The 20,526-nt window shown below is 42.9% G+C and overlaps 1 protein-coding gene across 1 annotated transcript; it reads right to left on the reverse strand.

The window, feature by feature from the left end:
• Positions 1-450: 450 nt before the first annotated feature.
• LOC147855330 (calcium-transporting ATPase, endoplasmic reticulum-type-like) lies at positions 451-8,834 on the reverse strand. The gene is made up of 9 exons (XM_087330027.1): positions 8,716-8,834; positions 7,395-7,538; positions 6,178-7,134; positions 5,146-5,565; positions 4,976-5,054; positions 3,797-3,927; positions 3,431-3,709; positions 2,198-2,587; positions 451-1,642 (listed from the first exon to the last, which is right to left on the reverse strand). Exons 1-9 carry the CDS (start codon positions 8,806-8,808, stop codon positions 743-745), a joined length of 3,393 nt encoding a protein of 1,130 aa, XP_087186153.1. The 5' UTR covers positions 8,809-8,834; the 3' UTR covers positions 451-742.
• Between the last annotated feature and the right edge of the window lie 11,692 nt (positions 8,835-20,526).

Here is a 20,526-nt window from a genome sequence, read left to right on the forward strand (position 1 = left end):
AGCATGGACCATACCCTTTGTTATATCAAGATAGTGCATCTTGACATGTTTAGCTTATGTATGAAATAATGGATCTCTTGTTAACATCATTTCACCGAACAAATATAGGTGCAATGAGCACTCTTCTTATGCAAAATGTGATATCCCCTAGGTTTACAACAATCTTCTCCTCATGGTTCATTCATCTTCTTATGCCAACACTTCTAGGATAGAATTCTCTAATTTATTGTACCTTTCAAAGTATTTCCAATTTCTTATCGTATGAGAATTGGGGATCATGTCATGTATCATCGCTATTGCTCTTTCAATGGGGGCCAAATTTCACTTGTGTGCAAGATGTGTACTCACGTACAAGTAACATGCATTTCCACTAGCGCACAAAATCAGGTGTATTCTTAAACCCATTCATTTGAAACTAATACAAAGATGGTTATTTTACGGATATCAAGAGACAAAAGGCCAAACCTAAAATGCATTCGAACTCAACAAAAATGAGCAACTTCAATACAACACTGGTTATGTTGCTGGAAACCTCTGAAGGTCGGTCTCAATATTTGAATCCAAGTCAATCGATGCATTACTATTTCATGTTCAATTCTACACCTTCAGTTTCTATTTCATTCACTAATTTCTCATTTCTTTTAATAAAAGACAAGTTGTACTAATCATGAGCAATATTTTCAGTAATTGGTTAAAATTTAATGGGAGCTCTCCAGATTTGCCCAATGTTGTATTGATCATCTTACAACTCATCCTTGATGTGGGATGAAAAGATGGTTCGACCGATTAACTTAAGAGCTTCTTCCAATGGGATCACAGGAAGTGAAAACAAAAGCACTAAAAGCCAATCATCAACGCTCAATGGGACAACACCAAAGGCTGTTGATAGCCAAGGTGTGTACAAGATAGCAAAATGCAATCCCATAGACACAACAATAGCCAAAATCAGCCATTTATTGACCCAAGGCTGGACCTCCAACAAGCTATTCCTCTCCGAAAGTGCATTTAGAGCATTGAGCATTTCGATCACAACCAATGTAGACATTGAGAGAGTCGAGGGTTTCACCTTCCCATCTACAAAGTATTTGCATGGATCGGGAAATGTAAGAATCTGGGATCCAGCTGAATATGAGCTTACTTCAAAATCCAACCATCTTGAGCATTCCCCCCAATGAGTTAATTGATTGAATGTGATCGATGTGTGCCCATCTCTTGACATATCCACACCAATAAAGGACTCATTGTTAAGATACCATGAGACAAATATACCGACAGTAGCCAGGCCAACATAAGATCCAACTGTAAGGAACCGGAAGAGAGTCCATCCAGTCACTAGACCCTCTTCAGGTGGTCTTGGAGATCTTTGCATTATGTCTTTATCAGGAGGATTGAATCCTAACGCTGTTGCTGGAGCACCATCTGTAACTAGGTTTACCCACAATAGTTGAACTGGTATCAGACCTTGTGGAAGACCTAGAAGTGCTGTTGCAAATATCGAAACTACTTCACCAATGTTCGACGAGATTAGATATCGGATAAAAGCCTTCATATTGTCATAGATCGCCCTGCCTTCCCTTACTGCAACCACTATAGTATTAAAATTATCATCGAGTAAAATCATGTCACTCGCTTCTTTTGCAACCTGGAAAAAATCCCAAATTAAATAAATACTTAACTGACTCACAAATATGTACTTATTACAGAAGAATGTTCAGGTAAAGGGTGCCTAGGTTCACTAGCACATGGGTAAAAACTTCACTTACCATATGCAAATATTTATAAAGAGAATAACTATACAACAGAAGTATATGCAATTTCTAAAAGATTCCTACCAATCTGTCTTCATTTCCAAACAATTTCATATCACTTTCATGCATTAAAAAGAAACTCAGCTGAGAAGTAACGAACCTTGACCCAAACATTATTACAAACTCTTCTTAAAGACAGAAACAAGTTATAGAACACTTAGAAGGCCTACAATTTGCTAAGATTAAGAAATCACAGGAAGAACTCTACCATGAGACAAAAGTAAAGAGGACCTCTATTTTCTTAAATACCTAGGTATGAACAGCTTCAGTTTCCAACACTGACTAAATGCTATAGAAGAACACTTAGAAAAGCCAATGCTATTGTAAAGACTAAAACATCACATGAATAATCCACCGCTTTGAGAGAGAACATGTAACAGAAAGAGTACCTCTGTTCCAGTACCACCCATTGCAATACCAATGTCTGCTAGCTTCAAAGCAGGTGCATCATTGACTCCATCTCCGGTCATTGCAACCACTTCACCAACTTTCTTAAGAAGACGAACTATCTCTTGTTTATGGATAGGCTCTGCACGAGAAAAGAGAAAACTCTTCTTTGTTTTACCAGACAATAACGCACATTGTTCCACTTGAGATAGTTTCATGAAATCCCTTCCAAGGAAAGATTTAGAACTCAAATCTTCATTCTGGTCAAAAAGGCCAATGTTCCTGCAAATTGCCTCTGCTGTGTTCTTGTTATCTCCAGTTATTACAATAACACCTATTCCTGCATTTTTGCAATCTGCGATAGCATCCTTCACCTCTTTCCTAGGAGGATCCTGTACAAAAAATAAGACCAATCCATTTCTAAAACACACGTGATAGATAAATTAAATGAAATCTTATGTATTGAGATCTTGAAAATAAGGAAATGACCTACAAAACCAAAGACTTACATTCCAGTGAGGTCTGGTATAATGTCTTATAACTAGAAAAGTAAAGATAAAACATTGAACCTAGGTGGATAGAATAAATATCTGAGTCTTATTACATACAGAAAAAACACATGAGGGCAATTTATAAACAAATTTTCATACTAAATAAAACATCTAGAAGTGGCAACCTATTCTTTTTAACGTTAGGTGTCGTAATTACGGTGAGAGGAGTGTCAGTCAACTATATAAAAGAATTAAGCATCCACGCATTGTCATATGCAGGCAATTCATGTTTGTGCGCAAATATTAAAACCTCTTTGATAATTCTAGAATTGTGGTCAACATTGATTGGGATGACAAATATCCACCCCCAGAATCGTAGGATATTGTTGAGGTGCATACTACCCATAATATTCAAAAGTTAAATGATATCATGTTGCACAACAGAAAAAAAACATTAAAAAAATGGGCCTATGGGAGCATGCAAACAGATACATAATTTGGGGGAAAACCTCAGATATACCACAGTTTCTTTATTTCCCCAAATATCCCTGCTCAACATTTGACAGAGAGGAAGAGGGGATGAAATGAACAATGTAATTGGTCATACAACAGATATGTTTGAGGAAAACGGGGTGGCTTGACCATATAGTTGCTCCTTCTGGGGTTGACCAGGTGCATTTGAGGAAATAAAGAAAAAATCAGGGGTATTCAAGGGTTTGTCCTAAACATTTGATAAAAGTGTACCTGCATTCCAACAAGACCTACAAAAGTCAGCTCACTTTCAATTGTGGGATAGCTCTCAGCATTCAGAAGCATCTTATGCTGAGGATGTAGTGGACCAGTGTAGTCATCCAAGCTGCCTAAACCTGTCTTGTATGCACATGCAAGAACTCGCAAACCTTTGCTTGCTAAAAGATTCATGTTTGTGAGAATTTCTTCCCTATATCTTGTGGTAAGAGGCACAATTGAACCATCTTGTGTCATAACACTGATGCATCTTTCCAATACAAACTCTGCTGCACCCTACAGGAGGGGACTAGTATTATCAGCAACAGAACATCAATACAAATTTAAGTATTAGTTTGAAATTAGATCATATTGTTTACAGACCTTCACAAGAAGCTTATTCATGTTTACATCCTTGAAGCTTTCAGTAACAATCACACCCATAGATTTCCGGACACGATCGAACTCTAAAGTGAAAAGCCTCTTGCAAAAATGTCGATATAAATCACAAACACCTGCTTATTAAGCACATTGTATAAGGCAAGTTATCATTTCTGCTGAATGTTTAGTCAAAATACCAAGATATACTCGGACCCTCCCCCACCCTCTCCAAACTATTAGATACACTAGATATAAAGAAATAAGGTAGATATATCTTAGAGCTAAAACAATGTAGAGAGAATAAGCTACAAAATATTAACAAAACCTTTCTAACATTCCCCAACATGTAACCAATGAAATTTTTCAGGGACAAGGGAAGACGATGAATGTGGACACACTTGCACCACTCGGCCTCTCCATGGCTGAAGCAGAGAACCAAAGAACAACCAAACGCCCTCAAATATCGGGCTTCAAAGCAACTTGACGTAGTGTAGAAGCAATTAAGAAGACAAGGGAACGTGAACTACACCGCCTAGAAGCTATGGTTGGGGTACCGTTTACATTGAGACCATGGTCTACAACTGCAACGAAACCCTTTGACCTCCCACTTTTTTCGAAAGACTTGGATGGAAATGAAACTAGGCCTAGTACAAAGCCATAGCCTTTATTAAATATGTTACACCATAACATGTTCTGTACAATACTAGAACTCTTTTAGCTTAAGTTCAATTTTTATTTTATTTTTACTTTCTATGAATGGGTAAATACCCCATTTTGTTATAAACCAATTGTCTCATGGCCCAATTTTGGACTAAGAAGACATTAATATATCTTTCTTTCTTTCATTCCAGTTTAATTAAATGTTTTGTTCTTTGAAACTCTGAAGGATTTCTCTAATTTCTTTTTTTTCCCCTACACAGGGAGAAGGGAGGGTTGATTATGTGGGTATGGTCCTTTAAAACCCCATCATGGCCATGGTTTCATATAGTGGCAAAGATCAACTGCTGATGAGATTTATGTCTAGAAGAGAAATACATCTTTTATCGAACCCACAAGTGTCACATAACTGTAACGTGCAAGAATTTTGGAGCTTTAGATACAAAAAGATATGCATGTAGGGAAACGAGAAATGTAGTACTCAGTATGACACCTATTATAGAAGACAATGAAATCTATACATACTCAGTATTGTGCTCCTATCTTTAGCACAATAATCACTCCATTTTGTTTTGGTTCTGATGCCCAATTTTTCAACTAAAACCTGTATAAACCAGTGAGACAAGAAAACATTGCATTATCGATTATATGTAGGATACATAAGTTTTTTATTGCAAATGAAATCGACGTCTAACGAGTAATGCAGCTTCTGTTGGCATTCCATTCGCAACATATCTCCCATCCTTATAATCAACACCAGCATCATTGCAAACGGAGCAGATCTGTGCCAAGGCTTCAAGATTATGGTCTAACATTTCTTGTAAGCCAATTATGACACCATCAGTTGGATTATACGTATTTCCTGTCACCAATAAACATTGCATCTGTCCTGATTCTTGCATTGTACCAATTTGGACCACAGACATTTCATTGGTGGTTAGGGTTCCTGTTTTGTCTGAACAAATGACAGTTGTGCAACCCAAAGTTTCAACAGACGGTAATTTCCGGACAATAGCATTTTCTTCAGCCATTCTTCTAGTACCCAAGGCTAAGCACGTAGTAATGACTGCAGGAAGGCCTTCTGGAATTGCAGCCACAGCTAGTGCCACGGCAACCTTCAAAATCATCCACAAACATGCCAAATCAACTTCAAGAGTATACAAAAAAACACGGAAAATCAACTTCATTAAAATACATATAAACTATGGAAAATCAACATCATCAGAATACATATAAACATGGAAAATCAACGTGATGAATATACAAACATAGAATATCAATTCAATGAATATATATTTTCAGTAAAACAGAAAAGAATAGTACTAAGTCCCATCACATGTGACATGACATTATTTTACATGTGCAAGCCTGGTTTTATACACATCGACAATGTACTATTGTACTTGTGCAAACATGTTCATATACATAGATACAGAATCATTTATGTGCACACATACACATTGCATCATGCAAGCATGGCCATCCACATAGTACATAGTTATTCTGCATGTGTATGCATGGGCATATACACATCCATTATTCTACTAATATACGCATATCATTATTGTACATGTGCAAACACACCCATGCATATTGACATGACATTGCCTACATCTGCAATCATTGTGACACACATGAACACTTAAGCTCTATCAAACATATAATACTTTCCATTTTCATTGAAACTTTATTTTTGTTTGAAAAAAGTAATGAGGTAAAATCAGTACCTTGAAATAGTATGTTGCTTGTTCTAAATTGATACTGATAGCACCATTGTTATCCCAAGTAAGAAAATACTTGTAGTTAACAAGCCAAACAATAACACAAATCGTTCCAACGCATTTAGTCAACCCATCCGAAAACTCTTCCAGCTTCCTCGACAATGGAGAATCATAGTTCTCAAGTGATGCGTCCTGGATTTGTGCTTGTATTTTGCCAAGTTCTGTGTCCATTCCTGTGTTTGTTACTATGCACACAATGGTTCCATTGGTGATGGTTGTTCCTGAGAAGACCATGTTTTCCTTGCCTTGCAATTCGATCTCTTGGTCATACAAAGAGTGTACTTCCTTTGCGACAGGTTCGCTCTCTCCAGTCAATGAAGCTTGTTGAAGACGAACTGTTCCCGATTTTAAAAAAGCAACACGCATATCAGCTGAAACTTTGTCTCCTGTTCTTAATTCTACAATATCACCAGGAACAAGTTCCCTGGCTGGAATCTCTGTTATTTCTTTACCATCTCTCATGACTCTTGCTGACTGAGATTGCATTTGATTTAGAGCTTGCAAGGTGCTCTCTGCTTTGCTCTCTTGCCAAACTCCAATGACGCCATTCAATATTACAATTGATAATATGATGATTGGTTCAGTGAATGAATCAAGGCTGATTGTTTGGCCTTCTGGAACATCTGCAAGAGTTAAGATGAAGGAAACACCTGCTGCTGCGAGAAGAATTTGCACTAAAGAGTCTTCAAACTGTGCTGCAATAAGTGACCAGAAGGATTTTCTTTGTGGCTGATCCAGTTCATTCCATCCATATTTTCTTCTTTTCTCTTCAATTTCAGAAGAAGATAGCCCCAAGTTAATATTAACTCCAAGATCATCAGCAACTTCTGTAACTGATTTTGTCCATGCTGAATAACGAGTACTAGATGATCCCGTTTGAGCACTCTTCTTGTACTCATTATCCTGTATGAAGCCATGGATTTCTTCTGACTCAAATCAAATGAAATTTTCATGTCATTATCTGAATTTTCACAGAATCTTGGCAGTGGAGAAAACAACAGAATGAAAAGCTCAGAAATTTAGTAGAAAACGGAAATTTGTGAATTTTCTTTTGACTCAAAACCAAATGGCTTTTCATGTAATTTTCTTTTCAACTTTCAGAGAATCTTTTCAGCAGAGGAAACAGCAGAAAGGTCAGATATTTCGTAAAAGTTAGAACTTACCTTTGGAGCAGGGGGTGAACGAGAAGGTGTTGAGGTCAGTCTTGAAGATTTTTTATCGGTTTCTTTGATAGCTTTAATCTGTCTTGAAATTTTATTCACATTAAAACTTGAACGATGTTTCTTCAAGAAACAGTAACTCCATTCCTGCAAAATGTGGTAGCCAACTTAACAATGACTAAAGCAACATTTCTATTCATCCAGAAATTGCATTATGATGATATTCATCTAGAAAGATATAGAAACCTAATAATTTCAGGTACAACTTCTATACATCTGAAAAGGCTTTATGAAAGGCACCACTTCTTTTCATCTGGAAACGGCATGATAATCAAAATCATCATTTTCATTCATCTAGATTGGCACGAAAAACTGATCATTTTCGGCTCAATTTCTTACATTTATCTGGGAAGGCATATATGTATCTGGAAAGGCATAAAAACTTCTCTATGTGCATAATGGAATGGAAAACTAGTCATTTTGGGCACAATTTCTTATATTTATCTGGGAAAGCATATGTGTATCTGAAAAGATATAAGTAATTCCCCATGTGCATAATGGAAGAAGCACTTGCCACGCAAGATATAAAGTTGCATAGAATTAATGTGATGGAAACAAAACTTGCCATCTTGTGCATAATAGAAACACAACAAAAGGATTATTGTTCCATGTTGACGAAATGGAAATATTTTGTGCATAAATGAACCTCCCTTCAAGGAGTATTATTGTATTAACTTAAAGAAAGGGAAACGTATCTAATCATTTTGCTTATAATGGACACGTTGTGCAAGGACTATGGATGGAAAGAAAGGGAAAGCATCATGGAAGCACTTTGCAGAGATAAACATTACATTGGATTGAAGTGGAAAACAAATTGAGTCTTGTTGTGCATAATGGAATTATCATTGCACTAAATTAAGGAAATGGTAGCAAGACTGACCGTTTAGTGCACAATGGAAGCATTTTTGTGCATTAGCTTAACGAAAGGGTCACTTTGTATATTAAATGGGGTGCCCCACAACGAGCTTCATCGTTGGATTGGATTGGAAGAACTGGAAACAAAAGGAGGATCTATCTTGTACATGAGGGAGCTATGCACAGCTACAGGAAAGATTCATCATGGCACTGGATTAAACGAAACAAAAAAACGGAAGTTGCGTAATGGAACCAGAAACTGTGAGCAAGTATTCGAGTGCCATGGATGATCGTGGCATTGGGAAACTTATTGAGGAACGGGACATTGATGAGAAGGAACGAAACGGGAGGAAACGGTGTAGAAGGATGTAAGGAGACGAAACGGAAAGGAGGGAAGAGATAGGCATACCTGTGCAGGTGATTGAACACGGAGAGGAGGGAGCGCGGAGGAAGAGAAAGGGAAGAAATGGCAGAGGGTCGGGATGGGAGGCGCCATAGCCATGATGGATCTCTCTCTCTCTGTCTGTCGGTCTGTCTGTCTCTATTGATTTGGATTCTGAGAAATATAATATCAAAAATAGCTCCCCTTCCTCATTTGGGCATTTCTCGTCCCCAAAAATGGATCCCTCCCAAGGTTGTTGATTGTTGGTTTGATAGATACATAGATAGACATACCGATAGATAGATGGACAAATAGATGGATAGATAGATAGATAGATGGACAAATAGATGGACAAATAGATCGATAGATAGATAGACCAGATCGGTGGGGAGCCAGGAGGCTGTTAGAGGCCTACGCTCCTATGTCAGTAGGCAGGAATAACTTTAGGAATTAGTGTCAGATGCTCTAAAGTGAGCATTAAAGTTCTAAAGGTACTTGTGTCAGCCCGTTGTAAGGGCTTGTATAAAAGTGCTCTTTGAGCACATTTGTATACACATAGAGTGTATTATTTTGAATAGAGTCTCTTGAGTCTTATGCTCCAACACATAATCTTTACATGGTATTAGAGTGCGAGGGTTGAGAACCCTCTGATGTCGACAAACGTTTCAACACAGACAAACCTTTAATCCCCAGTCAATTGCAGACAAGTAGAAGAAAATGGAGAGAGGAATGGGTGGTGCTCTTCCGACAACGAAGTTGGGGACACACAATTATGCATCTTGGGAATACAAGATGCAATACATGCTCGGGCATGGTTATTGGAGTTACATCCATTGAGAAAACAAGGTGGCGCAAGAGCCGACACATAAGGATTTTTTGGTGTGGGAGCAGGTGACAAGTAGAGCCTTGTACTGCCTTGCATCCTCTGTGCACGACCAAATACTGGACTACATTCAAGATGTAAAGACACCGAAGGCGGCCTGGGAAAATCTGAAGAAATTTTTTGGCACGAGTACCACGGCCCATAAGTTGCAACTCCATCAAGAGCTCAACAATATCTAACAGAGGGATATGAGGGTGACCGACTACACCACGAAGATCAAGGAAATCTATGATGCCTTGGGGTTCATTGATGTGACGGTGGATGAGGAAGAAATGGTGCAAATTTGCCTTGGTTGTCTAGCTCAAAGTACGGGCCGATCTAGACAGTTACACTACGACAACGTGGAAAACCCTGAATGGGAAAAACCACGGGAGCCCACAAACTCCAAACTATCACTATGAAGAAAAGAGGGTACAATCAGAGACTCGGAGGCAACGACCTCGAGCTCTGTTTCTTCGCCTACTAGCAGTTACAACAGAGTATTTCTTTGTATCTCACACTTTGTCACTGTCGCTCTCTCTCTATACAACAATATAACAACAACAATAAAAACTTTCCTAAAGTGATTGCCCTAAGTCATATTTATACTTATATGAACTTAGGGCTATTTACAAATATAGCCTCAATTGGCTTACTCAAAACATATTTACAGATATATCTTCTCTTCCGGTTCTCACCGGCTCTCTTCCGATTCTCACCGGGTCTCATCCGGTTTCCGGATCTCTTCCGGTTCTCACCGGGTCCTCTTTATTCATCATCGGATCCCATCCGGAGAGACCGATTTCCCAACACTTGATTATAGATGGGATGGATCAAAAGGAAACTTGTTTGCCACACTTTCGAAGGTTGCCCAGGGATATTGGAGATGAATGCCTACTGCAGATGCACTTAGTAGGTTGTCTCTTGTATTGTCGGACAATAAGGCCTCAAGTGTTCCTAACTTATCCAAATATCCACAACGGCCCTAATCTTACAATAGTCAAGTAGAGATTTTTGCAGACTTGGCAGGGTATACTCCCGCCAGTACTATACGTGCAACTAGACAACACGGCAAGAGAAAACAAGAACTCGAGTGTGTTTGGTTATTTATGCATGTTAGTAGATAGGGGTATATTCAAAAAGATTAAGGTAAACTTCTTACTAGTTGGTCACACACATGATCACATAGATCAAATGTTTAGTAGGTTCTCCAAGAAATTAGTGAGATACGATGCTTTCACACTTCCTATGCTGTCAAAGTTGATCATTGAAGCTTATACCCCAAAACCAAATATACAACATTTAGATGAAGTTTATGATTTTAAACGCTTTTGTGTGGATGGCGATGGGACTTGTTGTAGGGTTCTTGCTACACTTAATAATATAAGTTTTAACCACATCTTCCTCATCCAAAAAAGTTTGGTTGGTTACAACCAGACAATGTTATATGCCAAACAATACTCATCTAGTTCGCAATGGGAGCCACAAGACAAATGTAGGCTCTTCTTGTGTTTTCCAGATGCAGTAATCTATGGTGCAAAACAAATGCCCTATGAAGACCATAAAAGATTGGCTATTGGTAGTTCGATTGAAGAGCAAGAGATATATTGGATACAGTGCCTTGAGGAAAAACCGAAAAATATTGAGCGTACCAAAAAATACGTTGGTGATCAGGATGTGGAATGGTGGGGTAGCTTCTTTAATAATCAACATACGATATTAGATAACCACTTTGCGGGTTACTAGCCATTACAATATCAATTCAAATGGAATATTGGTGGCCCATTAATGGCAAGCACGAGTCGTTTACAACCACTAGATAATCTTGAATTGAATAATCTAGTTCGCCCGTGACAAAGAGATATTTATGTGGGACCAGGAATATCGCGTACTGCAGAGGCAAGATGGTAAGGAAATTTGCATGAGCTACACGTTGGTATGTTGGTTGCAACATTAGCTGGGGGTGATAAGTTGGGCTATCCCTTTTGGATTGCTAAAATCACCGAAATTATTAAGGATGATGACGGCAATCAAGTTCAATCCATTGTGGTTCATTGGTATCACACCTCTTCCAAAGATGCATTTACTGGGAAGTACTCTTTAGAGATGGTTAAGGATGTCGGAGGCACACGAAGAAATTAGAGAAGAAAGAATCTACCCAACACATCTACTCTGACACTTGATAATGTCGACATACTAGTGTATGACTTCTCTTTGACCAAAACAGGCCATCTAAGACAGACTACAATCAAGATAATAAAAGAGAAGATCCCATATGTGCCTCTTGACGCAACGTAGAGACGAACAAGGAGTATGTCTCATAATCATGGTGACGTTGGATTGCAATTGGATGAAGACAATGCATTGGTTGCTAGGGATGATGAAGATAAGACCTCACAAAGCTCTTCTAGTTCATCGGATGGGTCTGAAGGGGAAGGCGTATCTTTGGGAAGTGATGGTTCTCATATATGAAATGTAAATACTATATGTTACATCTAGATGGCGATTCACGAATATGTATAAATATAGGTGTTAGTCATTTTGTAATTTTTGTACATTCTCTTGTAAATTTCACGTGTCGATTATTTAGGCCTTTTTTTGAAAACCCTAAATTTTTGGACGTGGTATAAATCAATATATTTTGATTCAATTTCCAAAAAGCTTTGTGCATGCGATGGTCCTTTTTGTGAAACGAACTACTTTTGTCTTTTTTGGACGGTCAGTTCTTAAATTGCGACATATTACCTGTTTCAAAGGACCCGGTGTTCCATCCAATGTAGTCGACTATCATAGTCGACTCTCAATCTCCTTCAAACCAGTCGACCACCCTATCAACTCCCTGGTTGTTCAGATCGACCATCTTCTATTCATCTTGTCAATTCAATTGCCAACTTCTTCCTTGACTTCGATTGTCGACTTCTCCCATAGGAGAGACAAATTCCTAACAAACTCCCCCTTCACTCTGATGGGCAGAGTCGACTAGTCTTGTCTTCTGTCGATAAACTTTGAGTCTATCCATAGGTAGTGGTTTCGTAAGCATGTCAGATCCATTATCATCAGTATGGATCTTCACAAGGGTAAACTCTCCCCCATCCACCTTCTCTCGTAACCAGTGATACCTTCTCTGTATCAGTTCAAGAGTGATATGCAGTTTTCTTGGCTAGATGTATGGCACTCTAACTATCACAATGGAGCAAGAATTCTCCTTGCTTTATTCCCAATTCATTAAGAAAACTTCTCATCCATATCAACTCCTTACCAGCCTCTTTAGCAACCATATATTCTCCCTCTGTGGTCAACAAAGCCACGGTCTTGACTACCATGACACAGCTCCCCCTGCATAGGTCATCACATAACCTGATTTGGATTGGTTTGTGTCTACATCCCCTAACATGTATGAATCGGTAAAACCTTTGATCATAGGTTTTCCGAAACCATACCTAAGGCACACCCTTGAGGTGCCTTTCAAGTACTTGAGTATTCAGTTTACAACTGCCCAGTGTTCTCAACCCGGATTACTCATATATCAGCTCATCGTTCCGACTTCAAATGTTATGTTTGGTCTCGTACAGACCATAGCATACATTAAATTGTCGATGGTCGAGGCATATGGTACTTTATTCATCTCAGCCTTGTCCATTCCCCTTTTTGGACATTGCCTAACATTAAACTTGCAATTAGTCGACAACGCAGATCCAACTGGTTTTGCTTCCGACATGTTGAGTCTTTCCAAGATCTTTGTCACATACTTTTGTTGTGACAACCATAGCACATTCTTAGTTCTGTTACAAACTATGTGCATACCCAATATTTGCTTTGCCGGTCCAACGTCTTTCATGGCAAACAACTTGCCTAGTGATTTCTTCAAGCTTGCTATCTTCGTGGTGTCGTGCCCAGCCACTAACATATCGTTAACATATAGCAAGAGAATCAAGAAGTCTCCTTTATCATACCTTTTGACAAAAGCACACAATGATCAACTTGTGTTTTATGGAACCCATGTTACAACATCAAGGATTCTAACTTCTTGTACCATTGGCGTGGAGCTGGTTTCAGACCATACAAGCTTTTCCTTAGTCTACACACCATATTCTCTTTTCCTTTCTCCACAAAGCCTTCCGGCTATTGCATATAGATCTCTTCGTCTAATTTCCCATGCAAGAATGTTGTCTTGACATCCAATTGCTCTATCTCCAAATTCATACTAGCAACAATACCTATCAATGTTTGAATGGATGTCATCTTTACGACTGGTGCAAAAATTTCATCAAAATCGACCCCTTTCTTTTGCTGAAACCCCTTTACTACGATTCGGGCCTTGTATCTAGGTGAAATGCCATGTTCCCCATTTTTCATCTTGAAGACCCATTTGTTTCTTAGGGCTCTATTAAGTTCCACCAAGTCATAAGTGTAGTTCTCATGCAAGCAGTCTATCTAATCTTGCATTGCACTCTGCCATTTCTCCTTGCGCTCGTCTTCCATGGCCTCCTGGTAGCATTCTCGCTCATCTTCATCAGTCAATAAAATATATTGACTAGTGTATTGCAAGGGTGTTCTCGTTTGCCTGAGTGGATATCTTCCACCTCCCATTGTCGGCTCAGGTTCAGATGTCTCTCCCGACTCTTCACTTAGCTTGTGTTGATACATGTCGATCGGTTGTTGAAGGTCAACCTACTCTGATTCGCATGCCTCAAATCAACTTCTGTAGGTTTGTCAACTCCAACTCATATGTATTAGTCGGTTGCTTCGAGTCAACCATCTTGGATTCAGATGTTTTGACCGGTTGTCTCCCCTCAGTCGATCGTGTATCATCGACTGGTCTTGACTCAACAGTAGTGGGAGTCGAATAAGAAGTCGCTTCTGACTTCTACTGTTTCTAGTCCTCGATTATCTTGTCTTCCAAGAACACGATGTCTCGACTTCTCGTGATCTTCTTGTCGAGTAAGTCCCACAGCCTGTAGGCGAATTTATCCTCCGAGTACCTCTAATCCTTTTCGACATGCACATATGCCAAACATTCGAACACCTTCAAGCATTAATAGGAGACATCTTTACCTATCCACACCTTGTATAGGACATTATTGTTCAAGGGCACTAAGGGAGACCTGTTGATAAGATAAACAATCGTGTACAATGCCTCAGCCCAATACGATTTTGGTAGCTTTGCATGTGCCAACATGCTCCTCACTCTTTCCATGATAGTTTGATTCATCCTCTCCACAAACCCATTTAGCTCAAGGGTTCTTAGGCACTGTCTATTCGAGTTGAGTAACTTGGGACTTGCAATACTCTTCGAGCTGTCCTCTGTACTCACCACCATTGCCGGTTCAAATAGCCTTCACCTTTTGACCTGACTATCTTTCAGCTCTAGCTTGGAACTCCTTGAAGAATGACAATACTTGATCCTTTGACTTTAGTACGAAATCCCATAATTATTGATTCTAGTCATCAACGAATGTTACGAAGTACTATCAGCCATGATGTGATGGGGCATCCATATAGCACACATTTGTGTGTACCAGTTCCAGTGCAACTTCTCTTCTCTTTAGTGGTCTCGAGTGGAACGTTGTCGCGAAGTTTCGCGCACATGTGTTACTTGGGCGGGACCACAGGGGTCTTGGACTAGGGAGTACTCAAGGGATAGAGAAGACCCAAGGTTTGATTTACGAAAATACTACTTCCCGACCCCTTCCTGAGCAAGGTCTTGTTGCCCTTTGTTTTGTGAGTCCGGTGGCTCTCGTTGATCACGACTCGTCGACCTTCCGAGATCACCGCACGAGCCAAGTGACCAAACGGGTACAAGCAAGATGAGCACGCAACATGAACGCACAAGGGGACGATAACACAAACACGAATGCTCGTACGCCTTTATGAGGAGGAGAGGTGCATGGGCAAGCCCGAACGCTCCCTCATCACGACACAGTCGAACGTACAAGGAAGACACAAACACACGCACAAAATGCTCGTATGCCTTTATGAGGAGGAGAGGTGCATGGGCAAGCCCGAAATGGTCCCTCATCACGAGATAGCCAAACGTACAAGGAAGACACAAACACACGCACAAAATGCTCATACGTCTTTATGATGAGGAGAGGTGCATGGGCACGCTTGAAACGCTCCCTCGTCACAAGATGGCCGAACGTAAAAGGAAGACACACACACACACAAATGCTCGTACGGCTTTATGAGGAGGAGAAGTGCATGGGCAAGCCCGAATGGTCCCCTCGTCACAAGACGGCCGAACGTACAAGGAAGACACAAACACACACACATGCTCGTATGCCTTTTTGAGGAGGAGAGGTGCATGGGCAAGCCCAAACGGTCCCCTCATCACAAGACGGCCGAACGTACAAGAAAGACACAAACACACGCACAAAATGCTCGTACGCCTTTATGAGGAGGAGAGGTGCATGGGCAAGCCCGAACGGTTCCCTCGTCACAAGACGGTGGAACGTACAAGGAAGACACGAATAAAGAAAGAAGGAGAGAAAGAAACACGAATGATATCGACCAAAGAGATAAGTACGTGTTCGATTCCAACGCAAGAGGACCCTTTATAAAATAGGGTTTTGTTTACAATGGCAACTTATAGTTAACCACAAGCTCAATCAAAACATAAATATTAAATGCCCTTAGAGACAAAAGCAAATCCGAACACGGCGAAGATGAACACACAAGCACCACCAAAATGCCAATCCCTACGAACCACGACCACTCGAACGGCGAGCACACAGGCTCGCAACGACGAACGGGGCGGAGCAACGTCGAACCAACGAAGCTTGGGCTCACGAGCACTTCGAGTGCCGACGCGAAGAAGACGAGCACGTGGCGATGGGAGGATGAAGGCGTATGAGATGAAGAGAAGTGGTGAATAAGGAGATGAAGGGCTTCGAAGGAAAATTGGCGATAGTCTCCTCCTCCCCAAAACGTCCTCCCGAATGAGGCCCCCTCGACCTCCTTTTATACGAAAAAAAGAAGGGGGGGTCGCCAAATTTATCGTTAATGAAAAAGGAATAAAATTCCTTAAATCATGCTACACTATAAGTCCAAATTCAAACCGTGCACCTCTAGCTAATAGTCAATGTGACTATCCACTAGCCCACTAGCTCTCTCTTATATAATATATAATTCTATCTCTATAAATTCATAGTCTGTCTCCCCTTTACCTTTGATCTCTCCTCTCTCTTACTTTTTGCACGAGATTCTATACCTCCTTTTCACCCTTTCTTTTCCTTTTTATTTTGCATATGCACAATTAATCGCTTTTGTGTGCACACACATTGCACATGCACATTTTTTACCCCCCCCTTTTGCCGGTTTTTCCCACTCTCGAGCACGCCACATCACGACATCCGCCCCCACCAAACCGCACATCCTCCGGTATGTGCCAAGAATGGCGGGCCGAGGGTGGTCATTAGTTCATTTCCTCCTCCTCATTGACCCGACTTGTTGTTGGTCGCCTTTATCTTCGTCAAGGTCATCGAGGTTTGGTCCCTGTCGTGTCACTTTTTGAAGATTGGTACTACCAGCTTAGTCCCATCGAGTTCAGCGAGGTGGTAAGTAGCATTATCGTTTGCACTCGTTACCACGTACGGCCCGAACCATCGCTTTGCGAATTTCCGCATCGAGCTATGTTGATTGTCAAGACTACTATCATATACAATCACCCAGTCTCCTTCTTCGATCTTCCGAGGGCGTAGTCGGTGTGTCTTGTCGAATCGGGCTTTGTTACTTAGCCTAGCCGCTTCTAACCTCTCCTTTGCCAACTCCAAGTCTTCGGGTCTTCTCTCAAGTTGACTTATCCTTGTGGCTAGAAGCTCTTCTCGACTCATCTCATTTTCCCACGGCATTGCTACCCATGAAGCGATCGTGTCTTCAATGGGCATCACCAGCTTTTGTCCGTACATGAGTTCAACTGGCATGAAACCTGTAACTGAGCTATGAGTTGTTATGTCGGCCTACAAGGCATAAGGTAGTAACCGAGGCCAATTCCCGATTCGCCCATCACAAGCTCGTACAATGGCTTTTACGATAGGCCCGTGTCCGCGTTCTATCTTTCCATTAGCCTTCAGGTTATAAGCGGTCGTGAGAGAGAGCTTCACTCCAAGTTGGTCAAAGAGCTCTATAGCTTCGTGAGCGTTCAACTCTCCTCTGTCAGCCACTATCTTTCCCACACATCCATACCGGTAGATGACATCCTCGAGAAAGAAATTTCACACCCCCGTCGTTGTTTTGTTTGCTAAGGCTCACCCTTCTACTTGGTTTGTTAGGTCTTCTCTTGCTAGCACCAAATGTTTCATTTGGCCCACTCCCATCGGCATCGAAACCAAATCCACCATCCATTTGAAGTGTATGGTGAGTGGGTAGGTCGGGTGTAACTCGCCCCTATGGCATATGTTGGAGTGTATCTGGCAGCTTTCACACGTTGTCGTGAAGAAAACCGCCCACAAGAGGAATCGGAGGAACAAGGCGTGGGAAACGGCTCTACACACACACGCGCGCCAAGAAGTACCTGAGGACGAAGTAGGTACATACGAGGATCCTAGGTGGGTAGATTCGGTTGGTATGCAGTTAATGCCAAACGGCCTCTTGACGGGCTATAAAAGGAAGAGGAAGAGTAGAAGTGGGGTATCTCGCGTGGAGAGGACGAAGTGCTGCCGAACCGATTTCAGAGCTCTCTCTCACTCCTGCTTTCTCTGTCTTCTGCTCCATCGCATACCCGTGCAGGTTTCGAGGAGGCTTGCGCTGTTCCGTGGAACGCCCCGAGTGCGTCCCGCAGCACCTCCGACCTGTTTTCCCTTTCTGTGCGTCGCGACATACAGGGGTCGGCATCTGTTCGCCGCCCTGTTCGTTTTCGTTAGTATCTATTTTGTGCCCCACCGTGGGTTGTAATACTTTAGTCTGTTATTTTCTTGCATTCGTAAGTACATATCTCTCGCTGTTGCGTCCATCTGCGTCGGCGTTTATTTGTGATCTCTGTTTGTTGGGCCGTGTCCCTGTGCAATCGTCGGTTCTGCGCAATCGGATCTTCGGTTCTGTGTAATCGGGTCTCTCTTACTCCTCTCTCTCTTGCTCTTCGGTTCGAGACCCCCGTGGTCCCTCCTCCTTTCTACACGCAAGGGCGTAGCAACCCCGACATCTTGGTGAACCCGACGTGAAAGAGGCGGCAGAAGAGTAGGAAATGAAAGGGGCGGATCTTGCAGAGGCCATGGCTTCGGCCGTGGATCGGATAGTAAGCGCGCGCGAGGGCACCGGCGCCCTCGATAGAGCTATTGAGGCGGTCGTCGGAACGATCGGTCGATTCACCGGAAAGGATGCCACGAAGTACCTGGCGTCCTACGGTGCGGAAATGTTAATGCGGGACATTCCGGAAGACAGGCGTCTTGCCGGTTTTCCCCGAGTGGCGATGCCGAGCATCCACGCGGAGGTGCTCGAGGTGCGGGCGGAGAGCCGTACCTGGGAGGAGTTCGAAGGTCGGCTCCTGGAAAAATACGGACTGGACGACGCGCTCCGGCTCTCGAAGCGAAGCTTCATGGAGTGGGTGGAGTCTCCCGGGAAAGGAAGGAATGCGTCGGCTCTCCTCCGGGAGTTCGAGGAGAACTTCGCGCGCCTTTCGGCGCTTGACAGGATGGTCCTGGATACAAGCCGGGTCCTGCTGTTCGTCAAATCGGTTGACGAGAGGGATCGGAGTCACGTGGGCGCCCTGCTAGAAACCGAAGACGGGCTGACGGCCGACTGGGCGGCGGTCAAGAGAGCCTGCGGCCGTTTCGACAAACGGCGAGAATGGGAGGATGACAGAGCAACCGGGTCGGGCTCAGTCGCGGCGAGGAAACTCGAGCCGGCGCAGCCGGTGCGAAGGGAAGAGACCCGGGAGTGGCTGGAATCCGGTTCAGCTCCGACCGGCGTGATCAGAGGCTCGACTGGAGGGGCTGCGTTGGAGGAACTGACGAGGGCGATAAAAGACCTCCAAATCGCACAAGCCCGCAGAGAAGGCGGAGGTCCTGCTCGTGACCGACGGCCGGCGGCAGGGAACAGGTGCATGTGGTGCGACGGGGTCGGCCACATCCGGAAAGACTGCGGCGATTTCGCAGAGGCGCTGAGGAACCGGGTGGTGTACCTATGGGAAGGCCGGGTTCACGCCAACGACACGAGGAGGGCCCTAAACCGAAACGACGGGCGAGGCGGAATGAAGAGGTTGATGGAAGAGGCGGCGGCCCGACATGCGGAAACCGTCCACTACTCGGCGTCGGCCGGTATTCGAGTCGGGGGCGGCGAGGCCCGAAAGGAAAGCAAAGCCGGATTCTGGCCGACGATGCTGGAAGGCCTTGCCGGTGCAGGGCTTAAAAGGGAGGAATCGGACCGTGCGGAGAAACGGGTACGGGAGATGACCGGGTGGAGCGACCCGGTCGAGGAAAAGACGGGCTTCGTGGAAGCCGCTTGCCGGAACTACGAGGCTCTGGTAGAAGAGAGGCGGGTGGGGAAACCCGGGACGACCGGGCCCTCACAACGATACGGGACCCGGTCCGGGCCACGACGGGACGAAGCCGGCGGGGCCGGTACGCAAGATAAACCCCAGAAGGGCGGATACCGTCTGGGGACGGAGATAGAAAGAACCACGGACTTACGAAAGGTCCTGGAGGAACGGATTCTCGACAGCAAGGTGGAGCTGTCGCTACGGGAGGTGCTGGGAATCGCCAAGAAGGAGTTCCACGACTCCATCGTGGACTTGGTGAAACGGAAGAGGCTGTCAACGGAGGCAGAACCGGAAAGACCGGTGGAAGTGCGGACGACGCACCTGGACGACATGGCGCTGGAAGACGAGTGGGCGGAGAGCCACTATTCGCGGCCACACTGGGCCCGAGCGACCACGGAAACCCCGGTAAAGATCGGCGATGTCCAGGAACCGGTAGTAGCTTTGGTGGACCACGGATCGGAAATCAACCTGATGTCCATGGACTTCTATAAGAAGGGCAAAT

The sequence above is a fragment of the Azolla caroliniana genome, unplaced genomic scaffold, assembly GCF_043228905.1.
Source record: "Azolla caroliniana isolate FFs.n. ecotype wild unplaced genomic scaffold, voAzoCaro1.0.p SCAF_14, whole genome shotgun sequence".
Lineage (NCBI taxonomy): Eukaryota > Viridiplantae > Streptophyta > Polypodiopsida > Salviniales > Salviniaceae > Azolla > Azolla caroliniana.

What these genes read in the sequence shown, in the direction of transcription:
- LOC147855330 (XM_087330027.1), bottom strand. Translation starts at nt 8,808, where the DNA reads ATGGCTATGGCGCCTCCCATCCCGACCCTCTGCCATTTCTTCCCTTTC. An exon ending in GTGTTCAATCACCTGCACAG is followed by an intron (nt 7,539 to 8,715) that starts GTATGCCTATCT and finishes CACATTTTGCAG; the next exon opens with GAATGGAGTTACTGTTTCTT. An exon ending in AAGCAACATACTATTTCAAG is followed by an intron (nt 5,566 to 6,177) that starts GTACTGATTTTA and finishes ATGATTTTGAAG; the next exon opens with GTTGCCGTGGCACTAGCTGT.